At 47.2% G+C, this 22,744-nt stretch overlaps 1 protein-coding gene across 3 annotated transcripts in view; it reads left to right on the plus strand.

The window, feature by feature from the left end:
- The first annotated feature begins 3,678 nt into the window (after positions 1–3,678).
- Positions 3,679–22,744, plus strand: part of CRTC1 (CREB regulated transcription coactivator 1) — a 54,160-nt gene continuing 35,094 nt past the window's right edge. For all 3 annotated transcript variants that reach the window (XM_063147243.1, XM_063147245.1, XM_063147244.1), the window contains exon 1: positions 3,679–3,985. In XM_063147243.1, the coding sequence (XP_063003313.1) occupies positions 3,857–3,985 (129 nt within the window). In that variant the 5' untranslated portion in view covers positions 3,679–3,856. The remainder of the gene's footprint in view (positions 3,986–22,744) is intronic.

Below are 22,744 nucleotides of genomic sequence, written 5' to 3' on the forward strand. Positions count from 1 at the left end.
GCCACATTGCACTGTTGGCTCCTATTCAGCTTGTGATCCACAACCATTCCAAGATCCTTCTCGTTTGCAGTATTGCTGAGCCAAGTGTGATGATGGTGGTGATTGCACTGCTATTCCAAATGTTTACATTTCTCACGGGTGATTGTGGATAATGCAGGTGCCGTCAACACCGCTGCTTCCCTGAAAGCTCTGTAGCAGGTATGAGGTTGTGGGGTCCCAGCGTTGCACCCAGCTCCAGGGAAAGGGTGGTGTGAACGCCGTGCCAAAATCTGCCCTCCAGTTTCCTGAAAGTTTTCTTCCGCCCTGAAAGAGGCGTCCACTTTTCTGCAGATTTTCAGGGCATTTTATAACTCACTTCGAATGTGTGGGTGGTATTTTTGACCCTTTCTGTGGGGTGGCTGAGGCTGCTGTCTGCATTTTTCTTCCTATTACACATCTCCCCATTGCTGTGCAGCCTCCCAGGCTGCCTGCACTTCCTGATCTGAAACCACCCCCATGGCAGGAATAAATTCATGATGTGTGGGAAGCCAAGGAGGCAACTGGTTGTCAGAGAGAGGACTGTACAATGAAAGATGGGACACTCCTCAGTCATCTAGTATGTAAAGGAACCACAGGAACCCCGAACCCAACTCTTGGGAATTTCTCCAAAATTTCTCATCCTTTGAATTTCTTTTTGAAAGCAATTCCTTGTCCATCAGATTGAACGAGAGCGGTTGAAACATTTTCGGCACAGCACTAGTGAATAGCAATGGTCATTCGATGAATTGGTTATAGCTATCCTAGAATCATAGAATGGTAGAGTTTGGAAGGGGCCTAAAAGGCCATCAAGTCCAACCCCCTGCTCAATGCAGGAATCCACCTCAAAGCATCTCTGACATGGTTGTCCAGCTGCCTCTTGAAGGCCTCTAGTGTGGGAGAGACCACCACCTCCGTAGGTCACTGGTTCCATTGTTGTACTGCTCTAACAGTCAGGACGTTTTTCCTGATGTTTGTCGTACTGCTCTAACAGGAAGTTTTTCCTGATGTCCAGCCGGAATCTGGCTTCCATACATCTGCATCTGCTTGGAAATCCAGACAGGCCAAGGCATGGTGAGATGGTCCTCTCAGCTTGCAGGGCAAGCGGATGTTTTGGACTACAACTCCTAGCACCCCCTAACCAGCCATGCCCACTGTGGCCAGTTACTGCTTGGTAAATAAACGGCCGTCCGGATTCACCTACTGTGAGCAGTCAATTGTTGGGACTGCTGTCAGATTGATCCACCATGTGTGCACATCGCCACTGGCCAAGCATTTGAAGGCGAATTAAAAGCCCCTGTGGTCAGACGCCACAAATTTGCCGTGGGCTCAGTGGTCGCCCCATCTTTAGTAAACGCCCTCTCATGCCAAAAGCTCTCACACTTTGCCCAGATCACAGTCCGCTGTCGCTCTTATTATTTATTTATTTAATTACATTTATATACCACCCCACAGCCGAAGCTCTCTTGACATTTTGGCTCACAGACCGTCTGTTCAGGTTGCATCAGTCTTCTCTTTCCACCGCCTCCTTCCCAGTTCTCTGACCCCGAACAGTTTCTGGTACCAGCAAGGATGGCTAAGAACAGAGACGGGAGAAGAAGAGGCACGTGGTATCCTGAAGAGTTTTCTTTTCCAACATAACGGGGTTACAGGCAGGGCAGAGGGAGGTTACGACAGGCAGGGCTGGCATTATTTTATTTATTTTATTTACAATATTTACATACCGCTCCCCATTCAAGAATTCCAGAGCGGTGGACAAATAGACTAAAACCAGAATAAAACCACGTTAAAAGTATGTTTTTAAAAGGAACAAACGTGCAAATAAAGGGAGGGCAGGCCCCCTGGAACGACGACGTTTTCAGGAGGCGCCAGAAGGAACGCAAAGTTGGTGCCTGCCTGGCCTCCAGAGGCAGGGAGTTCCATAGGAGCGGGGCCAACACACAACGCAGGCTCTTCCTCGAGTGGTCTCCAATTGGACAACAGGTCTATGTGGAACCACTGGGAGCATGACTTCAGTGAACAGGCTGCTGGTAGGGTTGATTACGTTTGGGGCTACTGGCTAGTGACTGAAACTCAGAAAGTTTCAATGGGTGGATTTAACCGGCCATGTAGGCCTGATTTGCCCTCTGAAAACAGGGAATGAGACGCTCAACCTAAACAGCTGGTGAATTGTGACCTTCTGGAGCAGGCTAAAATGCGTGCTCAGCGGGGTTCCTGACTTGCCGTTCCGGTTTGTTTCCATCTCACAGAAGCACGGCCCGGGGAGCACTTTTCCAGATGTGTAATCCAAACAGGTGGTCCCAAGCACGTTTCGGAGGGGGCCGACGGTCTGGATTTCTCTCAAGGCCCTTCCTGCACAAGCTGTGGACCGGTCTTCCCGGGGAAAGTCATGGCAAATGCTAGGATCTGTTTATACGCGGGTGAAGCTGTATCGATAACGGACACGTTTGCATGGGACCATTTTGTTTATACGCCATGGCTTTGGGCCAGAACTTTTAATGATGTATGTAGAACCATAGAGTAGTAGAGTTGGAAGGGGCCTACAAGGCCATCCAGTCCAACCCCCCGCTCAATGCAGGAATCCACCCTAAAGCATCCCTGACAGATGGCTGCCCAGCTGCCTCTTGAAGGCCTCTAGTGTGGGAGAGCCCACAACCTCCCTAGGTCACCAGTTCCATGGTCGTACTGCTCTAACAGTCAGGAAGTTTTTCCTGATGTCCAGCCGGAATCCGGCTTCCTTTAACTTGAGCCCGTTATTCCGTATCCTGCGCTCTGGGAGGATCGAGAATTGATCCTGGCCCTCCTCTGGGTGACAACCTTTCAAGTCCTTGAAGACTGCTATCATGTCTCCCCTCAATCTTCTCTTCACCCTGGTAGTCAGATAGACTGCTCTTGTCCATAGAAACTCCATCATTCACCTATCATTTTTTGTAAACCCCCCAGAAAGCTTATTATGTTAATAATAATAATAATAATAATAATAATAATAATAATAATAATTTTAGTATAGAAGTTTTTTTAAAAATCCCGCCTTTAGCTAAAAAGCCTCCTAAGGCAGCTTGCAAAGATAATAAAATAAAATAAAGTTGTTATTATTTATTGCATTAAAATCCTGCCTTCCCCCCCTCCAAGGAGACCCTTCGCCCGTCTTCTCCATTTCGTCCTCACAACAACCCTGCGAGGTAGGCTAGGTTGATGGTCAGACTGACTGACTGGCTCAAAGTCCACCCAATAAATCTCATGGCTAAGTGGGGACTTGAAGATGTGGAGGAACAGGAGCAGGATATTAAAAAAAGATAATTAAAAATTAAATGCGTTGTCTCAAAAAGGGAGGCAATAATTTGAGCAGAAAGATTCGCGCATGCGCACAGCCCGCCTGCGTGCTTCCCCAGCGGAGAAGCTGTGCGCATGCGCGGCGCGGCCAGCCTTCTCGGTCCCCTCCCGAGCGTGACGAGCCTGAGGGGTAGCCACTGCGCATGCGCCATATGTTCTACTCAGCCATAGAGATAGGGAAGGAAAATCTTGAGAGGAGAGGCTGCGCATGCGTCCCCTCCTAGCTTCCACTATACTCTGCCCCTTCTCACGCTTGCGCAGTGGTGTTTTTTCTCCGCCTCCGCTTTGCCGGAGCATGCGCAGTGGCGCGGCCCCTTTTTTTCCCTGCGAGTGCGTTCCTCGCGCCTGCCCCATCTCATTTTCTTCCTCCCACCTTCCCCCGCTTGCTGCTGGCTCGCGCGTGCGCAGTTAGCGCCGCCTGGTTGTTTGGTGGTGGTGTCTGGAGCCCGGTGGGAGGGGGGAGGGAGGGAGAGTCGGGGGTGAGGAGGAGGGATGCGGACGGGGGAAGATGGCGGCCTCGTCGAACAACCCGCGGAAATTCAGCGAGAAGATCGCACTGCACAACCAGAAGCAGGCCGAGGAGACGGCGGCCTTCGAGGAGGTCATGAAAGACCTCAGCCTGACGCGCGCCCACCGGGTGAGGAGGTGGAGGAAGGACAGAGGGAGGGGGATGGATGGACGGACCGACTGACACCCCAATTTTCCCTCAGAAGTGACTGGGGGCGGGGAGGACAATATTTTTCCTCAGAAAGAGACATAGGAATAATACGTTACCTCAGAAGGGGAGGGGGTAACATTTTTCCTCAAAAAGAGAGGTGGGGGTAATATTTTACCTCAGGAGGAGACAGGAGCGATAATATTTCCCCCCGAAAGGGAGGTGGGAGTAATGTTTTACCTCAGAAGGGGAGGGGGGGAGATAATATTTTTCCTCACAAGGGGAGGGGAAGGATAATATTTTTCCTCAGAAAGGAGACGGTGGGGATAATATTTTTCCTCACAAGGGGAGGGGAGGATAATATTTTTCCTCAGAAAGGGGACGGTGGGGATAATATATTTCCTCAGAAGGGCGGGGTAGTGTTTTCCTCAGTAGGAGACATGTGGATTATCGGGAATCGCCCCCTCCTAAATGTATGGTTGAGGGAAGGGGAGGTTTCTCAAATCGGGGGAAGGAGGGAATGACCTCCCCTCTTCTTTCTCTTTCATCACCCCCCCCCCTTCAGAAAGGGCAGGTGATGGGGATCAAGGACCACCCCCGCAGTTTTCGCAGACGGAATGTTTTGTTTTGTTTTTTAGATAATAAATTGAGGGAGGAGCAAGGGAGGATGGAATGACATCAGAAAGGGGGAGGAGTTAAGGGCCACCCCACGCAGTATTGGGTGAGGGAAGGGAGAGGAGGGAGTGACACCCTTTGTTTCTCCCCTCTGTTTTTCTCTTCTTCCCACCTTTCTATTCCCTTCAGAAAGGATGGGGGAGGGGCATCAGGACCACCCCCTTCAGTTTTGGAAGTGGGGATGTTTTGAGGTGAAATGTTACCCTTCCTCTCTTTCTGTTTCCCTCAGAAAGTGAGGGGGTGTTTGGGACCACCCCACACAGTACTGGGTGAGGGAAGGGAGAGGAGAGAGATTCAGGAGGGAGTGACACCCTTTTCTTCTTTCCTCTGTTTTTCTCTTCTCCCTGCCTTTCTATACCCTTCAGAAAAGATGGGGGGGGGATAAGGACCACCCCCTTCAGTTTTGGAAGTGGGAATGTTTTGAGATGAAATGTTATCCTCCCTCTCTTTCTCTTTCCCTCAGAAAGTGAGGGGGAGTTCGGGACCACCCCATCAGTCGGCTTTGAGTGAGGGAAGGGGGTTAATCAACGGTGATGGAGTGACACCCTCTCTCTTCCTATTCCTCTCAGGAAGCAAAGGGGAATTAAGGGTCACCCCTTGAGTTTTGAGTGAGGGAAGGGTGTTGATAAACTCAGGGGATTGAGGGGGGGGATTGAGATGAGGCAATTAAATACTACCCCCTCAATCCTTTGGGCAAGGGAAGGGACATTTGATAAATTTAGAGAGGCCGTGGTGGTGATGGAGTAACCCCTTGTCCCTCACTTTCCTCTGAAATGGAGGGGGGGCGGTTGAGAATCACCCCCTCCTAAAATGATGGGTGATGGAAGCGTTTTTCAAAACATCTTCACAAACCGAATGAACGGGATTATTAATGCGGTTTTATGTTACTTGTAAAAGGCCTTGGAAGGTTTTGCGTCCAGAAAAGTGGGCTATAAGTAATGGTAATAAATAAATAAATACATTTTCTTTCTCCTTTGAAAGGGAGTAGAGAATAAAAGACCGCTTCTAACTCCGTTTTTGGCTGAGGGAAGGGGCTTGAAAACCACCCCGTCAGTTCTGGGGAATGGTCCCCCCACCCTCTGGTGTTGGGGTGGTTTCTTCTTTTTCTACACCTGGGCGAGAGGAGGAGGATCGATACATAGGAGGGGAAATTGGGGGAGGGGGAAGAAAGGAGGGAGGAAATTGGCTCCCCACCCCTCCCGGAAAATGAAGGAGGAATTGATGACCGCCCACATCTCCAATGTATCGGCATTATTAAATTGGGGGAGAGAAACAAAGTTGAAAGAGTGGGTGTCCTCTGAAGGAAGGGAGCACAGCTCATTTAGCCTTTGCCCGAGGTTGAAAGAATTAATATATTGGGCAGGGGAAAGCTGGGAACGGGGTGGGGTGGGTGGCGGTTAGTGATGCCTGTATGGGTGGGAGGTAAATACCAGTAAGCCCTCCTCAGTTTATAGGGAAGGGAGTAAACGAGCAAGTCTAGGAAGTTGTAAAGTAGACCCCCCTTCCCATTGAGTGTAGGAGGGAGGCATTAACCCTTTCACCAATTTATGGATGGGGAATAGAAATCAATGGTCTTTATGCATATAAGGAGAGGAACTCATGAAACTCCTCTATTATATGTGAGCGGACGGTTCCCCTCTCGTTATGTGTATAAGGAGGAGAGATTCATAAGGAGTGAGGGGGTTAATGACACCCCCCTTACCTGTGGGTAGAGGAGCAGGAATGAACCCCTCATTTCTATGTGCCTTTAGGAGAACTGTGGTGGGGAGTTAATGACCCCTTAATTTATGTATGGGTGAATAAGTTATCCCAGTGTATGTGTGAGTTTAGGAGGAAGTTGTGAAAGGGTGTGTGTGTTTAATGATCCTTCTTATCTTATATGGAAATTTGGAAAGGGGGTGAGGATAGTGAGCCCTTCCCCTTTTATCTAGGCATCAGGTGGGTGGGTGATAAACCCCGTTGCATGTTTGGGGGGGGGATTGGAAGGGGACTTAATGCCCCCTTCCAATTTGTTCAAATGTAAACAGTAATCAATGACTTCTACTCATGAATGCACGGCGGGGGTAAGGGAAAGGCAAGGATCGACCCCAGAGCCCATTATTTGTGTGCGTTTGGAATGGGGCTGTTCATCAGAAAACATTGTTTACGCATTGCAAACCCTACAATTCTCCAACCAAACCAATATCAAAATTAAAAAATCCTTAGCTGGAGCGAGGAGTGTGTGTTGGGTTCCTATTTACATCTGTATATAGGGCTGACGGTACAGTTCGTGTGCGGGGCTGTGATGGGAGCCTTTTGGGGTCGTCTGCCTTCTCTGGCGTCGGTGTTGCTATGGTCAGTTATCCTTGTGCACATGTGGGAGCATGGATTGACATGAAGCTGTTGCCCATCTTTGAGGGGCCAAGGAGCACCTCCCATCTTCAGTGGTGGTGGAGTCCAGTTAATACTTTAAGGAACATTGTTTACTGCCTCTTCCCGTGAGATGTGCATTTTTGTGGGTGTCAAAGAGCACCCGTTCAGTGATTTTAAAGATGGTTGGGTGTCGGTTACTTTGTGGTGCATCAGATTGTTGGAGAAGGAGCTGTTTCAATTGATGCTTCCTTTGGCGACGGTTTTTGGGTCGGTTTGTGGTATGGGCTGCTACGAACAAATAAATGATAATGCATGCACAACTGGGGCCCTTTACAATTAGCATATAACCGTCTCTCTCTTAACAATAAAAGGGGCATTGTCTCCTTCTGAACGAGCCTCGCAAAAGGGTCACTGATCCCCCTGGTCTGCGTAGAGGGATCAGTTGTAGTTACTCAATGGCAGGTGAGCCTCGCCTCTCTCCATCCATTCAAAGGAGTCACTAATGCGAGTTCTTCCCAGAAACAAGGATTGTAGTAGAGGCTAATTCAGGATCATTTGACTTCAGGGTAGAAAATGGAGCTATTGAGATCTCCCCCAACATTAAGCAAGGGATAGTCAACGTCTACATTGGCCAAGTGAACCACTAGGCTTTCACTCTTGGGGTGCTGATAAAGCCATTCCTTTTTACCAGGGGCAATTCAGATTAAGACACCAAGAATGGGTTGAGTGGGTTTAGTAGATAAATTCTTTTCCTACGTTTGGGGCAGGAGGAGGAGGGGTTGATATAGCAGTGACACTTAATCTTCCCTATCGCTTGTATATAAGGAGGGACTGACTTTGGGATTATATTAGTCACCTGGTGCGGCCTAATATCCATTTAATCACATTTCCCCTCCATGCACTGGGCAAGTTCTGCAGTCCAGCCATGTGCTGCGTTGCTGCTCTTGCTACGGACGGCACCTTGCACTGTTGTTGGGGAAATGTCATGTCATCTCAGACGATGTGGATTAGAGAGGCATTCCCTGCGTAGGGCCCAGGGTCGTGGTAGGGGATTCCAGTTATCCCCTGTGGCACCTGACAGCAGATGTGTTAATAGCTGGCTAAGCATAGAGGGGGGTTATTCAGACCTTCCTTTTCGGCGTTGTTGCCTTCACGCTGGGGCTGACCGTTGTGGAAGAACAGATGTGATAGGTACGGAAGACTAAACAGGAGAAGCTCTGGGGTCAGGCCTTCACCATCACAGAAGGATGACCAAAGAGTAATTCTCTGGTGCCATATGCCTTGTGGTTCAAAAGGCCTGTGCAAATACATTGGAAGCTACTCTTTGCACCTGTGAGATCGTTAAGTCTTCTCTGTTGCATTGACGACACACTGTCAAAAAGGCCGGGTGAAATTCTTTTGCATTTGCGGAACTGGTCTGGTTGAACCTTGGTGGTTGCTCCTGTACATTGGATCAGGCCTGGAATTGCAGTGTCCATGACAAAATGCAACACAGATAATATTCTCCCTCTAACACTTTAATTGGCACCCAGGGCTTGGAAGTGCACCTTCCCCCAGCAACTCGGAGTCTCTTGCGGCTTTTGCAAAAACACGTAACTTCAAATTAGAGTGTGATTATTGAAGCTGCACCTTTGGCTGGGTCCTTAACCGGGCACTGTCACACAAGTTTTTTTTTTAAAAAATGGAGTTCCTCCTTTGGATTTTATAGAGTTGATTTTTAACTCCCGTTTAACTGCCATTTAACTGCTCCTTGGTTTTTAACTGCCTGTGTGTTCTTGCCTTTGCGTTTCTCTCTCTCTCTCTCTCTCTCTCTCTCTGTGTGTGTGTGTGTGTGTGTGTGTGTGTGTGTGTGTGTGTGTTGTACAAAATGAAATTGTGGGAGGCCAGCCAGGAACCAACGAGTGTACAGTTGAATTAAAGTTTCCTCTTTTGAGTTCCTTGATGTCAGGATAGCATCAATATTTGCTTTTTAGAGGTAAGCCTGAGATAAGCCAGATAAGGAACAAAGATTGCATTTTATTATTGTTGTTCCCCGGTTGGATCCTTGCTAAAGTTGTGGACAGACCCAGCTGGCCCCGGCTGTTTGCTGACATGGTGTTGGAGGGACCTTTCTGTAGCTTCCTAATCCTTCTGCTAACTTTGGGTTTGTTGCCATTCTGGACGCTGTGATATGGGACCCCTTTGGATCAGAAACTGCCCATCACTGATTCCTCGATTAGAGATTTTTGCATGCTCTTTGAAATTTCCTGTTGTTGTTATTATTATTATTATTTCTACACCACCCCATAGTTAAAGTGCTCTGGGCGGTTTACAAAAGATTAAAACGTTAAAAATCGAGACACAAACTTTAATGGGTGGCCAATTCCTTGATCCGTACGAAAACATGATGCACGATGCCTGCAAGATGCTTTGCTTTGTTACGCGGCTTCGCTAGTCAATGCAAGAGTTGCTCTCCTCCGGGCACCCAGGTAAAGAAGGTTTTATAAACAGAAAGAGACTTGGTGCTTCTTTCCCCAGCCCCCTTTTTCATTTAGGGTTCTCCAACCTAGTGCCCCCCCTCCCCCTGGTTGATTTAGGCTGTCGGTATGCCACCAATGACCAGCTCAGGACAAAGGATCAACCCATCTGGATATTTACTTTCCACCTCCTTCACCTGAAGCCTTTGGGGCAGATCATGTTTTAAAAACAAACCATAGAGATGTCCTTTCAAAGGCACGCCGAAGACAAGACAGACACTAAAAGTACTATGCGTGTTATGACTCCACACGTTACGGTTTCTGCTCTAATCCTACATCTGCAGTAGGGTTGGTCGTTTGATCAAATGTTGGCCAACTCTTGTCAAATAACGGCAAAGTGTTTTTAAAGCATTGACGTGAGAACCAAGTAGATAATCATCAAGGGGTTTGATACTAATTATACCTCCCCCCCCCCGATTAGATAGCAATTGTGAAACAACAAATGTAGGGAACGATTTATTTTATTGCATGAGAGCTTCGGCTATTGGGCGGTATAAAAATGTAATAAATAAATAAATATTCTCAGGGAGCTTGGAATGACGTCACCTAGTTTCTTCCCTTTATTTTATCTTCACCCCTACTCAGTGAGGTAAGTTAGGCTGAGAGGGAGACCCTGTTCAGGTGATATGCTAAGCTACGGTGGTTAAGCATTTTGAGCTAAACATGATGGCTTAGTATGTCATGTGAACCATTCCTAACCATGGTGGCTACCTAACCACAGTTTAAACATGCTCACTAACCATTTGCTGCAAAAGGGTTAGTGGCCTTGTTTTAATATAGTGTCCGTGCCTCTATTTAGGTGCCATTTTGGGGCCCATTTCTTCTTCCCTGTTTGATCCCGGACAATCAGTGAACACTCTGTGAACCTGATGGTGTCTCAGTTCCATGTAACCAGTCATGTTGGTGCCACTGGTGGCAAAGAAAGCCCCTTCACTCTGAAAGGGGAGTAAAAAGAGGGAATGGGGCTGTTCGCACGACACAACAGCCCACCATGGGTTATTTAACCCACAGTCAGGCTGCGGCGTGTGCAGCTGCCATTTTGAGAATGCAGTCCCCGCTCATGGGTTGTTGTATCTTGTGAACCAGGCAGTCATGGGTTATACGAGGGTTAAATAACCTTTGCATAACCCATGGCCTGATTTAGGGTTATGTGAAGGTTCTTCAACCCTTGTTTAACCCATGCTCTCTGGGTTTGCATGACACGGGAAGCCCTGAGTGTAGGGATCACATATGTTGTCTGGTCTCCATGGGCATCACAACTTGCCATGAGTTAAATCACCCACGGTGAGCTGTATTGTGTGATTCGAACCTGGTCAGTGTCTGTCTAGTTTGAGCAGAAGTTGAACCTGCATCCCCCATCCATGCTGGGCCTTCCTAATTGATTCTGTGAGCCTGGATTGAAAGAGGAATTGTTGTTGTGGTTATCCTGAAAGTGGGGGTGCTTTATCTCTCTGAAATCTGCTGTCTTGTGGGTGCTCCCTTCCACAAAGAGAGTGCAAAAGATAAATAAAAAATCAGCTGAAGAGGGAAGGCATATTCCGCGAGGGCCGAAAAATGTTCCCGAAACATCACGCACACAAAAGCACCTGCTTTCAGCTCAGCATCCATTCAAAGAGCTTCAAGGCCACAGTTTTGCATTATTCCATACAATAATATTTGTAATGATATACAAATGTATATAAGGCTGTAAGTCAGTAGAAGCGTCTGCAGCGACAGAGTGCACTTTGGGCATTCAGAAAGCCGCAGGTTCCGTGGACTTTCTGTTAAAAAGGACCTCGGGTCACGGGTGATGGGTGAAACCTCTCTCCCGCTGCTGAGACCCTGGGGAGTCGCTGCTACTCAAGAGTAGACCACACTGGGTTAGTTGGACAAGTCTTCTGAGCGGGTCTAGTCGGGAGGCCGTACGTGAGAACCGATGCGCTCGCTGTCTTCCAGATAGGAACTGCGATTAGCGGAAGGCGCTTGACTTTCCAAGGGACGTTGTCTTTACACCTGCACCATGAGTCATTTGGCTACCACATCTCCCAAACACAACACACACACACCCCGATTCGATTGTGTATGAAATTAGAAGGACCCGGCTTTCATTTTGCTCAGTGCCGTTGCGTTTCTCTTCCACCCCGCTGTCTCCCTCCCTCTCTCTCTCTCCGTTCCCTCTTTGCTTGGCAACCAGATGCCTGACTATCCCTTCCGTGGAGGCAAACTGTTCTCCCCCCCCCCTCCCAATCATTTGCATTATTACCAATTGTCCCTGTGTGTGCATTTTCTCTCCCCCATTCAGCAGTATTGACCATCCTGCTAGCTCGCTCTCGCATTCATCATTGGTTACAGCAGAGGCTGTAAACTGCGCTGCAGCTTTGCTGGCACTCACACACCGCCTCCCTGCTTTGATGCTGAATGCTTGTTTTGTTTTTCCACGCATGCCTCCCCACCCCAATTCGGTGTAGTCTTGTATTGGTGGTCTGTGATCCCTTCTTCATCAGTCTTCTTGCTTTCTTGCTTTCTTACTGGAAATGCAGAGCCTTGTTACAAGCCCTCCTTCCCTGGAAACAATTTCGGTGCGAAGAGCGGATCAGCCTTCAAACGAGGGGGCGGAGGGGAGGTGTCTAACCGCTAGCGGGGAGAAAGGGAGTATTCTGACATTCTGCTGTATTAGTGTGTGTGGGAGGCGGGCGGCTGGTGACGGGGACCATGCGGCAGCGAGGATGCCGGGGCGGAGGAGGGATTTGGTTCGGTAGTGCGCAGCTCTTAAGTGGCTTGGGGAGTCCATCTTCTCGCCCGGGGGAGTGGGAGATGCTGTTTAAAGCGACTTGAAGGGGGGTGTCGTCTCTTGTGGCTGTTAAGTTGCTCTAATTAATAGTACGGTTACCGTTTTAAGATGAGCTCTGAACTCTGAGCTGTGGCGAGCCTTGACTTGTTTCAACAAACCATACTTACGATTAACTACAGTTTGTTGGGTTCCGATGTAATGACAAGCTGCGTTATGGAAGTGAAAGCTCCCGAACTTCTCATGACCGTGCCAGACCAGGGTAGAGGGCCATCTGAGACTGAAACTTAACTAGGCTTGTTTCCATCCCAATAGAATCATAGAATAGTAGAGTTGGAAGGGGCCTACAAGGCCATCGAGTCCAACCCCCTGCTCAGTGCAGGAATCCACCCTAAAGCATCCCCGACAGAGGGTTGTCCAGCTGCCTCTAGTGTGGGAGGGCCCACCACCTCCGTAGGTCACTGGTTCCATTGTTGTACTGCTCTAACAGTCAGGAAGTTTTTCCTGATGTCCAGCCGGAATCTGGCTTCCTGTCACTTGAGCCTGTTATTCCGTGTCCTGCACTCTGGGAGGATTGAGAAGAGATCCTGGCCCTCCTCTCTGTGACAACCTATTAAGTATTTGAAGACTGCTATCATGTCTCCCCTCATGATAGCTGTGGCTTATGACTTCTGAATGCAGCTTTTATGTCACCTGCTCCTAAAGAATCATAATTTACTTTTTGCTAAAGTATCAGGCTCTGATTGCAATTTAATTCCTGGATATCTGATTAGTTTATTAGATGGGATTATGCTATATCTAAGAACATAAGTGCCATGATGGATCAGACTGAAGATCCATCTAGTCCAGCACTCTGTTCATAGAGTGGCCAACCAGCTGTCAACCAGAGTCCAACAAAGCAGGGCACGGTGCAACAGCATCCTCCCAACCATGGTCCTCAGCAACTGGGGCACACAGGCTTACTGCCTCTACTGCTGGAGGGAGCACATAGCCTTCAGGGCTAGTAGCCATGGATAGCCTTCTCCTCCAGGAATTCATCCAACCCCCTTTGAAAGCCATCCAAATTGGTGGCCATCACTAACTATAAGCTGTGAGAACAAGTACTTCCTTTTATTTGCCCTGAATCTCCCACCAATCTAGACACGGTTTCTATTTTTTCTTGAGTTGATAGATTAACAACGCAATCCTATACACACATAGTGGAAAGTCAGCCCTACTGAACTGAACGGGCCTGTTCAGACAACACACTGAGCCATGGTTGGGCTGCTAAACTTTTTGCAGCGGAAGATCTATACAACATCGGAGCAGGCTACCTATAGTGGTTGTGGGTTCTCCATCTCTGGAGGTTTTGAAGAAGAGGCTGGACAGCCCCCTCTCATGGATGGTTGAATTGGTTTTCCTGCAGATGGCAGAGGGTTGCACTAGATGATACTTGTGGACCCTTCCAACTCCATCATTCTATGTAGCCATTATGGTTAGGGATGGTTCACATGACAAGCTAAGACATAATGTTCAGCTGAAAATGCTTCAGCTGGTACAGGGTTGTAGCCTAACTGTGACGAGTTTTCTGTTGATTTATTTTTATAAGCGTTTCCCCCCCCCCCCCTAACAATCCCCCTCCTTTTATAATCTGATGCAAATAATGATGTGATAACTCCATCTGCTTCAAGGAGATTATTATATTGTTTACGTATCATCTTGATTTGGGTTGTATCGACTTGAGCTCCATGCATTTCTGCTGAAGAAGAAATTGAGGTTTCACTAGTGAACGCAAATGAGTGGGGAGAGAGAAGGTGCCGCATTTGGAGACCAATGGCCAAGTATTTGGACTAAAGTATATCAAGGATGACATTAGTGCAAGATCCAAATCAGAGTGCAATATGAAAAACCTCCTTCATCTCAAACAAATACTTCCGCTTTCGTTAGCTTGTATCTAAGAAGAAGAGTATTGCAGTTTCCTCTAGCTGAGTGTTGTCATGATTATTAACAGCTTTCCTTATTCGTTTTAAACTCTGGTTAAAAAAATCCAGCTCGTTGCTGGAAACCAGTTGGATCGCCGCTTTGCCGTCTACCTGTCGCACCGACGGAACTTCAGCAAAAACGTTTTTGTTTCATGTCTATTGGACACTGCTGCATCTCTTTAATAAGGGATTGCTAATTTCGCTAATTGCTGGTGGTGCAGTATAGCTAACGCTTCTTTTAAACATAAGCTTTGGCAATGCCCAGTAGTTGCTTTGTGTTTGTGTGTGGTGGGGGGAGGTTATTACACAGATAAATTTTATACTGGAACAGTCTTTATTATTCACTGATGCACACGCTCTTTTAAATGGTTGACGTGCTTCATGGAAGTCAACTAATGGGCTATAGAAATGAATTCTCTGTGGCCTTTTGACAGCTAAAAGACTGATACTACGACATTAGAAGGATAAATGCCCCCCCCTCCTGTAACGCAATGGATTGAGGACTTTACAACCTTTTCAGTATTTGAGCCGGTGGCATTTAGATGCTATCTTCAAACGGATACATTTGGATGTTTGGTCCATCTTTGCTGAAGCCTATGTAGAATTGCTAGATAGCCTGTATGCATTTTTTTTAAAATCATGTATGTATATTTAAAAAATGGGGGGGGGGGTTATAAAAAATATATTGGAGAACCCATGGGCCTAATTTTGGAAACCTCATCACAGGTGCTATTGGAAGTGCTGCGTATTTATTTATTTATTTTATTTCTATACTGCCGAATAGCCAAAGATTTCTGGGCAGCTCACAAAAATTAAAACCGTGAAGACAATTCAAAGTGTATAACAAACAACAGCATGCAAACATGGTATAAAAGTGCAATAAGAAAGCACAACCGGGATAAAGCCGAGCAGCAACGTAGAGATTAAAACAGTTTTAAAATACAGAATTAAAACAGCAAAGTTAAAAAAAACTAAAATGATAAAACTGTTAAAATACTGGGAAAATAAAAAGGTCTTCACCTGGCGTCGAAAAGCGTATAATTTAGGTGCCAGGGGAACCTCTCCGGGGAGCTCATTCCGCAGCAGGGGTGCCACAGCAGAGAAGGCCCTGCTCCTGATAGCCACCCGCCTCACTGCTTTTGGCAGGGGCTCACGGAGAAGGACCCTGAGGATGATCTTAGGGTCCAGGCAGGTACATATGTTGGGGATCTCTGGTTTGGGGAGCATGTTTTATATGTGTCAGATAAGAAGAGACAGAAAAACTGACAGCTCTTGTTGAATAAAGAACTTGTTAGAACCCTGCATCAAGGAACTTTATTCTTGTTAAAATTCCCAGCGTATGCCAAAATCTCTTCTTTACCTTGTTTCTTGGCTTATTTAAACGTTGAGAACATCTTTTCAAATATGCTAAAGCTTTCCTCACTTGATAAGTGTCTAATACGTTAACTTCTTCCTAGCTGTTAAAAATTGCTCCCACATACTATCAGAACGCTCTGCTTTATGCCACTAGTTTAGTCTTAAAACCTCTCGTATCAAGGATTTCTGTGTTGCTCTATGTTATGAACATAGGTAGCTGCCTTACATTGAGTCAAGCCACTGGTCCATTTAACACAGGATTCTCTTCACTAACCGGCAGTGACTCTGTGAGGTTTCAGATTGGATCCTATCTTTTCAGCTCTTCCTGGAGAAGCCAGGGATTGAATCTGGGACCTTCTGCACGAATAGCATGCACTCCTCAACTGATAAAGGATCTCTAACAGTAACTTTAAATACATTCCAACAAATAGTTACGAACCCATCTTGTATTAATAGCAAAATATTTGCTCGTATCCTCTATTTTCTCTGTTGCGTATGATTGACTTCCTTTCGGAAGACCTAAAGACGGTCGTGCACGCGCTAGTAACTTTGAGGCTCGACTTCTGCAATGCGCTCTACATAGGGCTACCTGTGTGCCTAGTCCAGAAACTTCATCTAGTTCAAAATCTGGCTGCCAGGCTGGTCACTGGTACACCTAGGGGGGACCATATCACACCTCTTTTAAAATCTCTTCACTGGCTGCCAATTAGTTTCCGGGCAAAGTATAAAGTGTTGGTTATCACCTTTAAAGCCCTACGTGGTTTGGGTCAAGGCTACCTGAGGGATCTCCTTCTCCCGTGCAATCCTCCCTGCACACTCGGGTCCTCTGGGAAGGGTTTACTCCAGCCAACAAAAACTAGATTAACAACTGTTACCCAGAGGACCTTTTCCTCTGCCACTCCCAGGTTATGGAATGGCCTGCCAGGAGAGATTCGTCAATTTAACAGTCTTCTGGATTTTAAGGAAGCTATAAAGATTTATCTCTTCCAGCAGGCCTACCCAGTTGAATTTTAAGATGCCTTTTAATAGTGTGCTGCTTTTAATAATGTATTAGTTTTAAATGTTTTAATTATATGTATTTTATGGTGTTTACATTTGTGTTGTGCCTTGATCCGGTGGGAGAGGTGGGTAGCAAATAAATATATTATTATATTGAGAAACCATGTTTTAATTAGCCACGGTTTGTTGAATCATGGGTTGCCACATGATAGGTTAACTGTCGGTTGTTACAACCTTGGGTTGTTGTTATGTGTGAATCCAGAATTGTGGATTGTTCATGGGTTGTTTTGCCAGCCTACAGAAGCCGTGAGCAGGAGCTTATATTGCAGTACCACAAAGGCAGTTGGGATCCAGGAAGGGCATGGGTGAAGGAGGAGGAAACAGCCTATGGAATGAGAAAACAAACCATGGTTTGTTTGATCATCTGTCAGACAAAACCCTAGGTAGGGCAACAAGCCACGGCTTAAATAGACCATAGGTTAGTGTTATGAATGTAGGCCATTGAATTTAGCCTCCCAATTTTTTTTTCAAGTACTGAAGAGCTGACACAGTTTCATTCTATATAAATGTGATCATAATCTGCGTTCAGTTGATCTTCTTTATAGCAATGAATACATAATCAACCCTAAGGTATGAATTATGTAAGAATGAGTAATAAGTCTAATCCTTGTTGCTCTGGGCTCAGTTATCACCAAGTTCCATTGGTGCAGCCCATTAAAAAAAACCTGTTAGGAATTATATTAGTGTTGGGAGTCTCTAATATTAGAATTGCCTTTATTAGAATCAGTGATCATATTAAAATCTGCAATAAGAAGCCTTTCTTTCTCATTACTTTTCAATGTCTTGCATGAATTTAATAGCAACAGGCTCCCAATTGTGCATAGATGAAACCAGAGCAGTCATAAAATCCAAATGCCCTTTAATTATGTTTTCTTTCCTTATCCACAAATGGATCCCTCTTTCAGGTCCTTTCAAAAACAAACTCTATCAAGGAATACCAGCACTGTGTTCTTTGACTAGGAAGAAGCATCAGAGAAACAAAATTCTATTTATTGACTACCCAGTATCACAATTCTTTGTGGTCTCTATGCCATACACATATGGGCTCAGCGCCTGCGCGGAGCCCCATTCGGGAAACCTCTCTAGCGGAGGAATTTTGGGTGGGGATCACCCATCGGCGCACCGCGCATGTCCCTGGTGGGTTCCTGTCTATTCCCTCCATTCTCTCTCAGCCGCCATTTTGTTACCCTTGTTGGGAACTTCTCTAGTCCTCCGCAATGGCTTTATCCGTCGTTTTCTTCTCTCCTGCCCCTTTTCACTCTTCCTAGTTTACTTTCTTTGTCTCTGTCCACGATCTCGTGGTTGCCGTATCTCTTCCGGGCATATGGCTTTACAGGCACCGTTTCATAAACGTGTCCACGCTCCCACCCACAGACGGACAGACGCCCCTCCTGCCTTGGGAAAGAGCATCAAGTGGGCGCCTGTGTTCATTGCCAGGCTGTTGCAAAACGGTGTAAACTCTTGGACAGATTCCGTGCGGTGCTCCGAAAAAAAGCGGTGAGGTGGTGAAGATACTGAAGAAATGTATGGGGGCTGATGGGATACCATCGGGGGGACTGGGGGAGGAGAAGGAACTGTCAATCAAACGTTGCGATAGATTTTACTCAACTCCACGGCAGCCCACAGTCCCGCAACTGTGGAGTTAGAACAGGCGGTGTAGGGAGCACCCCCTAAAAACTCAACCGTTGAGTGGAGTTCTCACCCTGCATTGACTAACGTGTTGTCTGAACTGAGCCTTTGGCTCCTTTAGGTGTCCCCTACTATAAAAATTATGTCCACCTGGTTCAGCCAACCCGCGTCTCTCCTTGACGTGCTAGTTTGCTGCATGTTTTGTTGTTGTTTATTCGTTCAGTCATTTCCGGCTCTTCGTGACTTCTGACTTCGTGACTTCTTCGTGACTTGCTGCATGCAGGGATTTATTTATTTATTTATTGCATTTTTTTTTAATACCGCCCAATAGCCGAAGCTCCCTGGGCGCTTCACAAAAATTAAAACCGTTCAAAGTATAAAAGCATGATATAAAATACAAAAAATTATTGCCAAAACCATGTGCTCTACCATCCTACTGAGATGGCTACATTTCATGAGAAATTTGATAGCCTGTGTCTTCTCCGTTCTAGTTTCTGAGCCTGGAGGGTCATTCAGTGGAGCCTGCAGTCATGAGATCTAGCGACTTACTTTTAGTGGAAAGCTAAAACGAAATAAATGTAATTATATTACCCAGGTGCAGTCATTGCATTATCCACTATCCAAAAACAAATCACAGCATCACATTAAATATTTACAAGGAAAAATAATCTTATACCACAGTGGGTTCCCCAACTTTTAGATGCTCCCCCCGCTCTTTCCCCTGGTCTGCGTGTGCTCAACCCCCCCCCCCCCCCGCGATTTGAACTGGTAACAGCCCTAGACGGGGCTCCAGCACATGCAGCTCCGAACATTTTGCTCCGCTCACGTGAAGGCTGGGAATCTTTCCGGCTTTCACAGGCAGGTTGAAAGCGGCCTCCGTCGTGTGGGTGATGGAAATGAAACTTAAGTGCAGGTGAATCTCCACCAGAGAGGTGCGTGCGTGGAGATGCAATTGTCTGTAACTCCCGGGAAGAACAGAATGTACTTTAACTGTATGCAAATAAGAGCATGGCACAACTTACATCAGTGCCGTGTGTGTGTGTGTGCTGGTTAAGTTTGGGGCTGTATCGCCAACTGAGTAGTGCCTGTGTGTGTGTGTGCACTGGATTCCGTGTTGCTACATGAGCTGAGCACGCAGAGATCTCTTGGAAACAGTCCAGAAAAAGCGTGCAGAGATAGCATGCTTGCTGCTAGGATTGAGTTTGTCGGTGTCAGTGCTTCGCTTTGTATTCTAGGTTCAGACAAGACGATAATGAGTGGTGGTTTAAATAGTCGACGGTTGGTTATTTAACCCGCCATGGGCTATCGTGTTGTGCGGAGGGAGTTCTTTTTAACCAATGGTCGGTTATTTGGGAGAAATAACCAACGCTGTGTAGAGCTGGCTATTTCAGCCACCATGGGTTATCGTGTTGTGTGGAAGGCACCATTGGTTGTTCCGTCAGCCACAGAGTCGCAAGGCCAGAGCGGTCAAAGCGGCAGCTGCTGCTCTAGTCCAGCTGGCTGGATAGATTTTCGGCAGCAGTGGCTGATGGGATACTAGCAGGTGGGGGGGGAGGCAGGGGATGAGTGAATGAACTCAGCATGGACTAATAGTCAAGTCAACGCTGATCGTGATCCATACCACGGTTGATTATTGTGCATGTTTTTGTGCTTTTTAATTTTTGTATATTGTTTTTAAACATTTTATCTTACAGCTTCGGCTATGGGGCGGTAAATAAATATGTTGTGTGGGGAGTACCCCCTAGATAAACATCTGGGGGTGAAATTGCTAACCTTTTCATGACACGTTGCTTAAGGATTTTGGGCTGCATTAATAGAAGTATAGCTTCCAGATCACGTGAGGTCCTGGTTCCTCTCTATTCAGCCCTGGTTAGGCCTCATCTTGAGCATTGCTTCCAGTTCTGGGCTCCACAATTCAAGAAGGACGCAAACAAGCTGGAGCGTGTTCAGAGGAGGGCAACCAGGATGATCAGGGATCTGGAAAGAAAGCCCTATGAAGAGAGACTGAAAGAACTGGGCATGTTTCGCCTGGAGAAGAGAAGGTGGAGGGGAGACATGATAGCACTCTTCAAGGACTTGAAAGGTTGTCACACAGGGGAGGGCCAGGATTTCATAAAATCATAGAATCATAGAATAGCAGAGATGGAAGGGGCCTACGAGGCCATCGAGTCCAACCCTCTGCTCAATGCAGGAATTCATCCTAAAGCATCCCTGACAGATGGTTGTCCAGCTGCCTCTTGAAGGCCTCTAGTGTAGGAGAGCCCACAACCTCCCTAGGTAACTGATTCCATTGTCATACTGCTCTAACAGTCAGGACATTTTTCCTGACGTCCAGCCAGAATCTGGCTTCCTTTAACTTGAGCCCGTTATTCCGTGTCCTGCACTCTGGGAGGATCGAGAAGAGATCCTGGTCTGTGTCCTGCACTCTGGGAGGATCTCTTCTCGATCCTCCCAGAGTGCAGGACACGGAATAACAGGCTCAAGTGACAGGAAGCCAGATTCCAGCTGGACATCAGGAAAAACTTCCTGACTGTTAGAGCAGTACGACAATGGAACCAGTGACCTAGGGAGGTTGTGGGCTCTCCCACACGAGAGGCCTTCGAGAGGCAGCTGGACAACCATCTGTCAGGGATGCTTTAGGGTGGATTCCTGCCTTGAGCAGGGGGTTGGACTCGACGGCCTTGTAGGCCCCTTCCAACTCTGCTATTCTATGATTCTGTGATTGGCACATTTTTTTGCTAGGGCCTAGGGAGGACCATGACCATGCTAATTATTCCCGTGCTTGCTATTAATTCCAGTGAAACGGCAGCTTTCATCTGCCAGGGCGCTCTGTTCTGGAGGGGGCAGCTTGTTCAAAACTTTCCCTCACCTGTTTTCTTCGTGGGCAACTCTTCTCTTTCTCTACCTCTTCTCCTGTGCCTCCCCCAAGCCCTGCCAAATTTCTTAGTGGCTGGGGTCACCACCGGAGAGTAGGGTGGGAAGGGGGGTGTCACACCCATCTGTCACTCTGTTGCAAAAAGGCGAGTGTCGCCAAATAATTTGGGTGATTCACCTCCTGGGGAGTCCTAGCGAATGGTACCTGAGATCTTTTGAACTGGAGGTCCTGGAGACAGTGACCATGTCCACGAAAGCTCAGGCCGTAATAGATTTGTTAACTCTTTAGCCGGATCATCAAGGTGAGCTATTCGCCATTGTTTTTTTCCTTTAAGGTAGATCAGTCTTGTTGCGGCTGACCGAAAACAGGGGCAGCGTCTCCTCCTTGTTTTTTATGGGGCAGTTTTAATTGACTGTTGGGTTAAGCCGTCCTGAGAAAAAAATCCCATTTGAAGAGCAAGATCTACATTTGCGAATGGCGTTAATGAGATAATTCGGCGTCTCCCCATGGGAGGGAAGGGATTGCTGTTGCAAAGCCATGGTGGGTGAGCCTCGGTGACAGCGATTCTGCAGATATTGTATGAGTCGGGACGGCTGCGATGTGGACTTCAGCTCAGCTGTGAGCCGCGTAGCCAACTGTAAGACAAACTGCTTTTTCCTCTCTCTCTCTCTTTCTCTCTCTTTCTTTCTCTCTCGGCTGCAGCATGGGAGTTAATAACACTGCCCTGCCTTCCACGGCAGTTGCAAGGATTACTCAAGGGAATTATTATTAATAGTAACTTTTCCAACGGGCAAGAAAGCACTTTGAGCATTGAAAAGGTGCTGAATTGATAGCAAGTTAAAGCCGGTGATTTGGCAGTTAAAAGGAGCTCCCTCCACGTAAGACCTTGCAGGCCTGTTTCCAGTCAGATAGACAGTGTTGTGCTGGATGGGCCTGCTGGGTTGCCCTGTATAAGGCAGCCTCATCTGTTTTGGAGTGGGCCCGTGGCACATGCGCCCTGTCTGCGGAAGGATCCCGGTCCTCTCGCTGGCAATGGGGTCTCTGTTGAGACCTCTCTGTGCAAGATCCGGAAGAGTCGGTACCGGACTGAGCTGGCGTTCCTGGTTTCAGCGGACCGGTGGTCTAACTTGCAAAGGATTTTCCATATGAAGAAACAGACAGATGTTGCAGGGGTGGTGGGGAGAGAAGGAACACGTTTTCGTTGTAGGAAAGGAAATGCGCAGACACACACCCCTTCCCACATACATGCTTTAATCTCTCGCTTTGCCAGCTTGCAAACCCAGCCACGGATATGTCTCTTCGCACGGTGCTCTTAGAGGACTCCCCGGCGGCTGAATCATCGTGTTTATTTTACTACCGCCGCCCGCCAATCAGTAACGGAACGATAGTGGGTGTGCCGTCTCTTCCTCCTCTCCCCCCTCCCCCCGGCCGCGCTACCTGCGCACATGCTGTTGAGCCACTACGCTCCAAAGAATGTAAACATTCCCTGTTTGCTTTCTGATGTATCAGAACCGTGCCCAGTTACATAACTGCATATCCAATTCTGCGGCT

This window comes from Elgaria multicarinata, chromosome 23, assembly GCF_023053635.1.
Source record: "Elgaria multicarinata webbii isolate HBS135686 ecotype San Diego chromosome 23, rElgMul1.1.pri, whole genome shotgun sequence".
NCBI lineage: Eukaryota > Metazoa > Chordata > Lepidosauria > Squamata > Anguidae > Elgaria > Elgaria multicarinata.